The sequence below is a fragment of the Eimeria maxima genome, genomic scaffold (genome assembly GCF_000499605.1).
Source record: "Eimeria maxima Weybridge genomic scaffold, Emw_scaff345, whole genome shotgun sequence".
Classification (NCBI taxonomy): domain Eukaryota; phylum Apicomplexa; class Conoidasida; order Eucoccidiorida; family Eimeriidae; genus Eimeria; species Eimeria maxima.
In genome coordinates this window covers 1-10,748 of record NW_013563819.1, presented here as the reverse complement: position 1 = coordinate 10,748, position 10,748 = coordinate 1, and the positions used below count along the sequence as shown (strand labels likewise).

The following is a 10,748-nucleotide window of genomic DNA, read 5'->3' as shown; positions in this document are numbered from 1 at the left end:
GGGGCTAGCTAGTTAGCTAGCTAACTAGGTGGATAGCTAGCTAGCTAGCTACCTAGTTGGGTCGGCAGCTAGCCAGCTGACGTTCTTGTAGCTAGCTGCCTAACAACCGAGCTGGGCAGTGAGCTGCTTTTGGCTAAAAACTGAATGCTGACTACAAAAATCTGTTTGTCAGTTGTAGCTTCTGCTGCTGCTGCTGCAGCGGCTGCTGCTTCTATCGCTCCCCAAGAAACGCTGCGACAAGCTGCTGCTGCTGCTGTAGCAGCTTCCTGCGGGCGGGTTCCCTGTTGAAGAGGGAGACTATTTGCTGCTGCAGCTGCTGCAGCAACAGCAGCGACGCCTTCTCGCTGCAGTGCTGCAGCATCGCAGCAGCACACTGCACCTCCCCGGGTGTTAGGTCGCTATTGCTGCTGCCTCTGCTGCTGAGCAGACAGGATAGAGCAGCAGCTGCTTCTGGCTTCTGCTGCAGCAGCTCATTTTCAAAGTTGCAGCAGCGCTGCAGCAGCTGCTGCCAAAAGGCAACTGCATAATGCCTTCTAAGGGGTAGCTGCACGGAAACTTCAGGCCGCAGCAGCTGCTGCTCCAGTTGCTGCTGCTGCAACGTTCTGTTCTCTTTAAATTGCTGCTGCTGCATCTGCTGCTGCTGCAAGTCTTTGCCCAGCACCAAGTGCCGCCCCAGCAGCAAACTTGCTGCAGCAAAGGCCACTCCCCTTAAGTCTATGCCGTGAAAAGCCCAGCAGTCCTTTGGATCTGCAAAGGACACATAGACACTCCCTGCTGCTGCTACTGCTGCTGTTGGTGCTGCTGTTGATGGTGCTGCTGCTGCCTCTGTTGCTGCTTCTGTGGTGTTGCTTTCGTGGGCGTTGTGAATGTAGCGTTGCAAGGAACAGCAGAAGCGTCGCACAGCAGTAGGGGCGGACCAACATACCAGCAGCATAAGAAGCAGCAAGAGAAGCAGCAGCAGCAGCAGGAACTTACCAGTGGTCTGGTCAGCAAAGGGAGGCTCGATGACTGGGCAGACGCCGCAGCACATATCGCGAGAGTCGATCCCAGCAGCTAAGTCGATCCCCAATACTGCAATAGCTGCTGCTGCACCTTCTGGCAGCAGTGGGTGGCTTTGCTGCTTCTGCTGCAGCGCCTTTGCTGCAGCGGCAGCAGGAGCTACGAGGAAGCTGCTTAAACTGATGTTGCAATGCAACAGCCCCACCTAAGAAGACACAACAGCCGCGCATTGCATGCAGTGCGTTGCAGGAGCAGAAGCAACAGCAGAAGCAACAGCAACAGCAGCAGCAACCGCAGCATGCTGACCTGGTGCAGCTGCTGCAGCAACTTCAGCTGTTCGAACACTAGAAACAAACAAAGCTCCTCCGGAGGAATGGCGCCCCTGTTCAGCAGCAGCAGCACACCGAAGGCAATGCAGCAGCAGCAAGACTAGACACAAACTAAACGAAGGGGTTGGAACAACAGCAACAGGAGGCAAGAAGCAGCAAATGAAAATAAGCGGGGGCAAGTGGCAGCAAACAGCAGCAGCAGCAGCAGCAGCTAATCATGTGCAGCATACTTCTCTATAAATAGTTTGTTGATTGTCTTCAGTAGAGAAGCCGATTGAGGCACAGCTGGAACAAGCAGGAGGGTCATATCTCTGCTGCTGCTGCTGCTGCTGCTGCTGCTACTGCTGCTGCTGCTGCTGCTGCTACTGCTGCTGCTGCTGCTGCTGCTGTTGCTGTTGCTGCTGGGACAGTCGAGTTGCTGCTGCTGTGTCTGTTCAGCATGTCGAGTTGCAGCATCGACGGTTCCTCTGCAGGACTGCTGCTGTTGCCGTAGCTCTTGCTGCTGGTGCTGCGGCTGTAGAGCCTGGAGGAAGTTGACGTGTCGCTGCAGCAGCTGCTGCAGCAAACCACCACCTAAGCAATCGGAGGCAGCAAGAGAGGAAGAGGCGCAGTAATGGGCTTCAAAGGGAAGCAGCCAATTTGTATCAGAAGTAGCAGCGGCAACAGCAGCAACGGATCCTGCTGCAGCAGCAGCTTTAGCTGGTGGTGCCTCCCGTGTAGCCGTATCAGCAGCAACACCAGTAGTAGTAGTAGCAGCAGAAGCAGACGCCACCGCTGCATGGGGAGTCACAACAGCAGCCATGCTACTGGTGCTGCTGACGGCTGTGCTGCAGTTGCTGTTGCCCTTGCTGCTTCTGCTGCCGTTGCTGCTCCGGAAGGCTAGCTTCCCCGCGCTTGTCTTGCCGGTGCTGCTGCTGCTGTTGTTGTTGTTGCTGCTGCTTCTGCTGCATTCATTTGTGCGAGGGCTTTCTGAGATGTCCTGCAGTCCATAGGTGTCAAGGGAAAGTAGCAGGCTGCTGTTGGTGCTGCTGCAGTTGCTGCTGCTGCAGTTGCTGCTGCTGCTGAGGCTGTTGTAAATGCTGCTCTTATCCTTCCTAGAAGTCACAGAAGCCTGCTGCCGGTGTAGCTGCTGCTGCGCGTGCAGCGCGGCGCCGCCGCTGCTGTTGCTGGTGGTTTTCTTGCTGCTGCTGCTGTTGCTGCTGTATTTGGTGTTGCTGTTGGTGTTTCCTTGTGTCCTGGAAACGGGCAACAAAGCCATCCGAGGCCTCGGGGTTTCTTTAGGACTTGGAAGGTCGCTGCTGCTGTTGCTGTTGCTGCTGCTGCTGTCGTTGCTGCAGCAGCAACGAGCCAAAGAACGGATGCAGAAAAGCTTCCCCAGCAGCAACTCGCGCAGCGCAGCACTTCCAGCATTAAACTGCAGCAGACGCAGCAGCAAAGACAGCAAAAACAGCAAATGGAGACGCAGCTGCAGCAGCTGTAGCGTGTTGCTGCTGCCGAAGCAACACAACCAGGAGACAAGACTGCAACTGCAACCCTAAGCCCTCAACCCCAGCGCCGTCACCCCCACACCCGAATGCCGTAAACCCTAATCATTGTACCATAAACCCTAAACCCTAAACCCTAAATGGCTTACAAATATCCTCGCCGTCACTGGGAAGGGCGCCGATGCCAAAGGAGAAGGTGCAACAGGCTGCAAAAGCCCACTGAAGATTCGTGGAGCTGCTGCTGCTGCTGCTGTTGCTGCAGCATGCAGCTCCTTGCTGCCCGGCGGAGCTGATGAAGCTGCTGCTGCTGCTGCCGCCGCCGCCGCTGCTGCATCGTTATCTTCCTTCAACAGCAGCAAACGACGCGGCGGCCTGCCGGAGTCTTGCCCCTGAAGCAGCAGAGAAGTATTAGCTTTGCCAGTTGCTGCTGCTGCTGCTGCGCCAACAGCAAGAGGCTTCTTCTGAAGGGCCCCAGGCGTAGCTGAAGGTCCTTTGGCCATGGCTACTGTTGCTGCCGAGCTTGCTGCTGCTGCTGATGCCATAGCAGCAAAACTCTCATAGTCAACGGGTAGCCTGAAGTCTGCTGCTGCTGCTGCTGTGCTTGCTGTTGCTGCTGTGCTTGCTACTGCTCTAGCTGCTTCAGCTGCTGCACAGTGTCGCGATGGCTTTTGGCCATATTCAGCGTTTCTGCTGCTGCTGCCGATGCCTCCCTTGCTGCTGCTTCTGCTGCCGCTGCCTCCCCTGCTGCTGCTCCTGCTGCCGCTTCTGCCTGAGCAGCTGGAGGAGCGATGAAGGGCTGCAGAGGAGCTGCTTAAGTTGGTCTTGCTGCTGTTGTTGCTGCTGCTGCTCCTGCTGTTCGTGCTGTTGGCGCTGTTGCTGCTGTTGCTGCTGTTGCTGCAGGAGTAACTGTATACCCCATATGACGGTATTGTAGGAGGAACAAGAGACAGAAGTAGAGGCAAGCTGCTGCTGCTGCTGCTGCTGCAGCTCCAGCTGCTGCTGCAGCTCGTGTAAGGCTGCTGCCTCCGCAGCCGTTGAATCTCTTGTAGCACCTCCTGCTGCAGCTGCTGTCTGTGCGTTGGGGGTGCAGCAGTAGCAGCAGCAGTAGAGCTGTCATCAGTGCAGCGGCCTAGCACCGCGCAGAGTGGAGGCAGCAGCAGCATTGCTGCTGCTGCTTCGTCCTGCTGTTGCTGCCAGTCAGCGCTGCACAGCGCCACAAACCTGAAGGCACAGCAGCCAGCAGCAGCAGCAGCAACAGCAGCAATGAACTACGGGTAAAACAACACCTGGCAAGAGAAAGGACTTAATGGGCAGGAGGAACTTGCATGCGTTTGTTATATCCCTGGACACCCCATGCATGCATGCATGCGTGCATGCATGCATGCATGGGGGTTTAGTGCTTGCCTGTCTTTGCTGCCTATGCGAGAGAAGTCAACTGCTGTTGCTGCTGCTGCTGCTTCTTCCGGGAGCAACTGCTGTTGCAGCAGATGCAGCAGCAGCTGCAACTCCTCTTCATTTGCTGCTTTCCAACCAGCAGCGCCATCTGCTGCTGCAGTCTGCTGCAGCTTCTGCCTCAGGGAAGGCAGGGGCAGCAGCAACTGCTGCTTTTGCTGCTGTTGCTGCTGCAGCACACGAGACACTCGGCTGTCCGACATGCCCTTTCCCACGTGCTTCCACAGCAAATTCTCCAGCAGTTCCTGCTCTCGCAGTGCCCTACCCTGCTGCTGCTGCTGCTGCTGCTGCAGTTGGTGCTGCTGCGGCTGCTGATGCTTTCGCTGCTGTTGCTGCTGCTTCAGATGCCTGAGCTGGGGAGGGGATCGCGGTGTATCCGCAAGTTGCTGCTTCGACTGTCTCAAAATGCGTGCTTCCTGCTGCTGCTGCTGCTGCTGGAGTTGTCTCTGCTGCTGCAGTTGTTGTTGTTGCTGCTGCTGGAGTTGCTTCTGCTGCTGCTGTTGTTGTTGCTGCTCCTTCTGCTGCTGGTGGTCCCGGTGGGCTCTTGGTCGCCTCCTCAAGTCTTTAGCTGCCTCTGCAGCTGCTGCTGCTTCCACCGCAGGGTTGTCAGAGCAACGAGCTGCTGCTGCTGCTGCTGCAGGAGCAGCAGAAGCACGGGCTGCTACCGCTGTCTTGGCCACATCTGCTGCTGCAGAAGGAACTACTAAACGTGTGCTTGTGCTGCTGATTCTGCTGCCGACACATTCCGTCCGTTGCACCTGCTGCTGCTGCTGCTGCGGCGGCGGTTGCTGCTGCCATGATTGGCCAGGCCTCAGCTGCGGCAAAGCAAACGCATCGACACCTCCGCTGCTGCTCCTGATGCTGCTTCTGCTGCTGCTGCTAAGAGGAAGACAGCAGGGCCCCCCACCAGCAGCAGGTGTAGCCCTTCGGGGTAGCTGTGGTTGCAACTGAGGCTCCTTAGGAGCCTTCTGCGAAACCTGCTGCTGCTGCTGCTGCTGATTAGGTTTCTGCTGCTCTTGCTCATCTTGCAGTTTGTCGTGCCTAGGCAAGGTGCCACGGGCACTAATGGATTTAACAGATATCGTATACAGCTTGTCCTCCTTGGCAGCAGCAGCGGCAGCAGCAGCAGCAGCTTCTGCTGCTGCTGCTTCTGCAGCTGCTGCTTCTGCTGCTGCCTTTGCAGCAGCAGCCTCGGCCTCGCGATGTACTTGTAGCGAAGCCCGCCGCTGCTGCTCCTGCAGCTGCTCCTTCTCTGTAGGCGCAGCTACAACAATTGATGGAGAGTCTTTAGCAATAGCAGCAGCAGCTGCTGCTGCAGTTGCTGCTGCTGTGTCTGCCCAGACCTTTAGCGGCGCCTCTGGTGCGAAGAGCTCAACGGGTGTTGTATGGGTTGTAGAGACGCAGGTAATGCTCTTAAAGGGAGGGCTTAAAGATAGCATTTGCTGCTGCTGCTGCTGCTGCTGCTGCTGCGGAGGCGACACCTGAGGGCCAGGGGTGCGGAAGAAGTGGCCGCTGCTGCGGCGATTGCGCAGCTCTGGAGCCGCCATAGGCAATGTGCAGTGAATGTTGCTGCTGCTGCTGCTCCTGCTATGCAGGTCAGGGCAAACCAGCGCAGCAACAGCAGCATCATCAGCATGTGCAGTTTCGCAAGGATACTGCCCGCCATGCAGGAGCAGAAGGGAGGCTTCCGTAGAGCGTAATTCTGTTGCTTTACTTAGGAACCCCATATGCTGCTCCCTTTGCTGCTCGTGCTGCAGCAGCCGTTGCTGCTCCTGCAGCAGGTGCTGCTGCGGCCCGTTGCCGTTGCCCTCCATCTTGCTGTCACAGCCGCTAATGGCGTCGCTTCAGTTGCTGCTGTTGGTTGTAGGGGTTCCGGGTAGTAACCCATAACCCTTAAGCAGGGTTACAATTGCGACGACAGTAAACCCTCATTTCTTGCCTAGCCGCATCAAGCCGATAAAGAAAGACAAAGCCTTTTATTTATATTTTAGCAACAAATAGAAATGCATTTGCTGCTTTTCTTTGCATCACAAGCGCCCCCCAGCAGCGGCTCGGTGGGGTTGTTGTGTCTGCTGCTGCTGCAGCAATGCCAGAAGTTGCAGCAGCAGCTGCTGCTGCTGCTTCTGGCGTTGCTGCGGCAGCATAAATATATAAATAAAAAATATTTTGAATACTTATCTGTGTGAAAATATGCGAGTGTCTACAAGGCTTGTCTATTCTTTGCAGAATCTCCCTCTTTGTCGGCCGCGGGGCCCCGTTGAGTCGAATAAATGCCTTAAACCGTAAAACGCAAACCCTAGACTGAATGGAGGAAATATGCACTAGAGGAATGGCACTGCACTCTAATGATCAGCCAGACTCTAAGGGCCGCTCCGTACTGGAGAGGTTTAGGATTTTGGGGTTTGCTACATAGACCCTGGCAGTGGTAGTTAATGTACGATCTGTCCAATGTTGGCAATCGCTGGCTAAATAGGGCACATAAACCCCTTCCCTGTCTTATTATGTAAGCTATAAGCAGGAAAACCACCTCAACAACTGCCTGCAGTGCCTGCACATGCAGCAAAAGAGGCTTGTTGGTGCTTTTATGAGACGCTTCTCTCTTCCTGCACCCTGTACGGGTTGCAGCAAGATGACTTGCATCTCATGAAATGCCGCCTCCTTTACTGCAGCAGCAAGCGCTAACGCCACTGGGCACTTGGCACAGGGTGTATGCATACTGGGCATAGAGATCGTGAGGAGGAACTCTCTTCCTAGGCGCCTTCATATAATATCTCACACCTCACTTACACACTCCCTGTCCGCTAACATAGTAAACAGCGGGCTCTTAGAGAGGCGTACAGCGTCTGTTTAGATATTGAAAACATCTCCACTATATGCATAATTCATAGTGCATACTCGATATACGAGCAATAACAGTGGTAAGACCCGTGCTATGCGTGCACGAACAGCCGTCGGCTCAGTTACTCAGTTTGTGCTACTCTCCGTTTGCTGCTACGGCTTGCTACGTTTGTTGCTGCTGCTGCTTCGGTATGACAGTATGGCTGTTTTGACAGTGCTCGCTAGTTGTGGGGCACATAGTAACGCCTCCCCTGACCCCCCATTCTATAATAATAATAAACCCTAAACCCCAAGTTGTAAAGATAACTTCGAGACAGGTCAAGGTTTATGCTTCCGGGTTTAGGGTTTTCCTAACCCTGTAGAACCGTTTAAGCAGAAGAAGGTCAGAGCATTCAAGTTAAGGAGTAATAGGAGAAGCAAAAGCATTGCAAATAGATAACAGCCCCTGCATGGATATAAGCAGGAGTTGCCTTCACCAATGATTACCTTCTGCCAGCGTTGGGTTCTGGGGTGTCTCTGCACCACTGTACGATTGTTAATGCACTGCCAAGCGAATATTCTCCTGCTGCAACGGGGTTTGCTGCATCAGCAGGCGTTGCAGCAGCAGTATGATTCGCTGCAGCGTATGATTCGCTGCAGCAGTATGTTTCCTTGCAGGAGCAAACATTTTTGCCGCTGCAAAATGGAAGCGATCTACGTTGTGTGTGAGTATACATATATATTATATATGTGTGGATGTGTGGATTCTTTTACACTGCGTCATCGGATTTCTTTGCATCTTTCCTGCTTTCGATCTCCCTGTAGCTCTTGAACTCGCAGCCGTTTCCTCCAGCTTTGAAGACGCAGGCTGCTGACCAGAAGAGATTTGCAAAGCCCAAGATAACAATGACTGTAAGGAGCTGCGAAATGGAGGAGGTAACCATGACGGTTTGGAATTCAATAGTGCCGTCAGACATCCCTTGACCCCAATGCACCCACTGGACGATAAACGTCACCAGCTGCGCATACGCACGAAACGCAAGGTAGGAGAGACGGCAATCAAAAAGACAGATTCACCAAGCTGCAATGCATGCAGACCCCTTACATTACTAGAGTGCATATTATGTATCCTAGTACTAACTATTACTGCCGCGTACCTAGTACGCCCGCGGGCTATAGACATCAAGTTGGAACGACATCAAGTTGAAACGAAATAAACAAGAACACTTACTTTAAAAACTCCATTGAGTAAAGTGACGAAGAAGGCGCCGAAAGTTAGAATGTACGCAAGGAGGCCGAGCTTGAGGAAGCCCAGGAGTACACAGAGCAAGATGTAGCCGCCAATGGCCGCATTAACAATCCCTCCAACGAATTGGGTTTCCTCCTGGGGAACTGTCTGCTTGGCCTGGTATATGTCCAAACCCCCAATAACCCCAAAGTAAGCTGCTATGACCATTAACGCTATCGACAAATTGAAGCAGCAACAGCTCTTCTCTCCAGCGGGGTTCAGGCAGAGCTGACACATTTTCTCAGTCTCGGCAGATACGAAAGACTAAAACTTGAATCCTTCGAAACCTTTGTAGACTTAAACGAGGCGAAATCGACAACAGCAAGCTGCGTCTAAAATCGGAGCTCTTGTTGGCTAGCGCGTTGTCGACACACCCCGAGGCGAGAAAATACCGGTGAAGAAGAGGAGGAAAAGGCAGCAAAACCGCAGGCAAATACTTCTGCATATGAAAGGAAAACAAGGGAAAAAGAAAACTGCAAGAGAGAAGCACAAGCTCTGCTGATGGCTTCGGGTTTCATGCTTCGGTTCCGGCTGCTATCTATGCAATCAATGGTCAGCTTTCTGCGTGGTTAACCGTCTGGCACTTAGGACCTATTAAAACCCTCTGGATTGACACTTCTTTCTATTTTGATTGGTTATATTTAATTATAAGGACTTCTTAACTAATGTTGAATCTCGTTTGCATAGTACGGGTGACCATTGTTGCACTTCTTCTCGTCCATCGACTGCTCCGATCCGCAGGCTCTGTAGCGGCTGTACTGTGGTGAGCAGCATTCCAAGCCCTCTACTGCCCTTAACTTCTATTGAATTGTCATAGCCTTCAACTTCTTTATCTATGCGTACCTGCAAGGTATGATGTTTTGTTAGCCATGCCCTCAAACACTGTAGTGCTGTGCAGCATGGTGTGTCTGCAATATGTGCGTTGTTTTTACTTGAGGGCATGCTGACAAGTAAAAGTCAAGAAATTCATTATCAGTTGAGTACACTGCTACTTAATGCACCAAAGGAACCTGAGGTACGCTTGCATGTGGGTTTGCCGTGCACGGGGAATTGCCTCGAGGGTAGCTGCACCTCGTGGAACACCTACCCTCCTCTGCACACAGGGCAAAGGCTTTTGTGTCTCTCTGCTGAGAAACAACGGACGTGATGTACAGTGTTTTGGAGACGTTCGCCACATGCATGCTGACTACTGCAGCCCAGTACTGTTCAGTAATCGCAGAAAGTACCATAGCAAGCAACGGATGTTAAGCCAGGCAGGAGAGAGCAGTCAATTGCTTACCCTGCCAAGTTGCAGGATGTATTCCATTGAGTTGTTGAGGACGCAGTGAGAAAAATCCGCTCTTCTGCGGAGTTATGCTACCATATTCAAAATTCCCGAAGACTCCTGGAATCTCCCTGTTCAAAAGACAAGACACATCACTTGTGAACATATAAATGCAAGGGTCCCATTTCTAGGGATCATATATGGTGTTAACAAACTTTTCCACAGGCTCTACTGGGAAGGGATGACCCCAGGTCGGCAACGCCGCAAGTGACTACAGGACTGCGGGAACTGGAATGAGCCGGGCTGCCGATGTAGTCGTGCATTCAGAAGTATCCTTGTTGGGCGAAGGAACCGTGATCTTGAAGCCGGAGATACCCTATCAATTACCTGTAGCAGGCCAGACTCTTGTGGAACAGCAACACAACATCTTTGCCTGTGAGGGAGTGAGCCACGAGCGATACCACTAAAACTGCGGAGCTGACAGCCTACAGGCTGCCAGCAACTCCCAATTACTAGCACGATAGTAGAGTCAGGAGGAATTCCTTCGGCAAATGCCAGACTCTTTTTATGCTCATTTACACAACACCCATACACTCATCTCTCCTCTTTTCACATATTTATCCATTCTGTCCACCCCCTCGCATACAGATACCCCACCTAGCCACCCGTACACACATACTACGCTTACACACATCTACAACTCACACTACAGCTACCTCCACACGCACGCAAACACAAACACCACTCTTCAATATCTCTTGAAGTACCCAACTCCCATCCACCTTCAATACTCCTACACAGACACATATTCGCGACTTCCCCGACAAACAAAAATACAATGCGGATACCATACTGCAGCAACAGAGTCAATGCTACTTGCACTCATTCTCACGGAACTGCAGGTGCTAGAGGAATGAAAATACACAAGGATTAGGTACAATAGGTGATCAGTTTGAATCGCGAATAAGAAGAAGGCGAAGGGGAGCGTTGGCTTTGCTGTGGAAGGTGGTGAGAGGGAGTTTGGTTTGAGGGTAGGAGAGTCAATTGTTGGTATGAATTGTGTGTAAGGTGTGTATGGTAGAGTGTTGTTTGGAGAGTATTATGTTTGCCGTCGT

The 10,748-nt window shown here is 52.8% G+C and overlaps 2 protein-coding genes across 2 annotated transcripts; both read right to left on the bottom strand.

Moving 5' to 3' along the window:
* Positions 1–211: 211 nt before the first annotated feature.
* On the bottom strand, positions 212–6,078 carry EMWEY_00029330 (hypothetical protein, conserved; the record flags this gene model as incomplete). Its single annotated transcript, XM_013478265.1, has 6 exons — positions 212–747; positions 976–1,204; positions 1,306–1,381; positions 1,559–2,742; positions 2,962–3,941; positions 4,344–6,078. 6 exons carry the CDS (start codon positions 6,076–6,078, stop codon positions 212–214), a joined length of 4,740 nt encoding a protein of 1,579 aa, XP_013333719.1.
* Positions 6,079–7,851: 1,773 nt separating this feature from the next.
* EMWEY_00029320 (hypothetical protein, conserved) lies at positions 7,852–8,537 on the bottom strand (the record flags this gene model as incomplete). Its single annotated transcript, XM_013478264.1, has 2 exons — positions 7,852–8,100; positions 8,313–8,537. The coding sequence occupies 2 exons, from the start codon at positions 8,535–8,537 to the stop codon at positions 7,852–7,854; spliced, it is 474 nt and encodes a 157-aa protein (XP_013333718.1).
* Between the last annotated feature and the right edge of the window lie 2,211 nt (positions 8,538–10,748).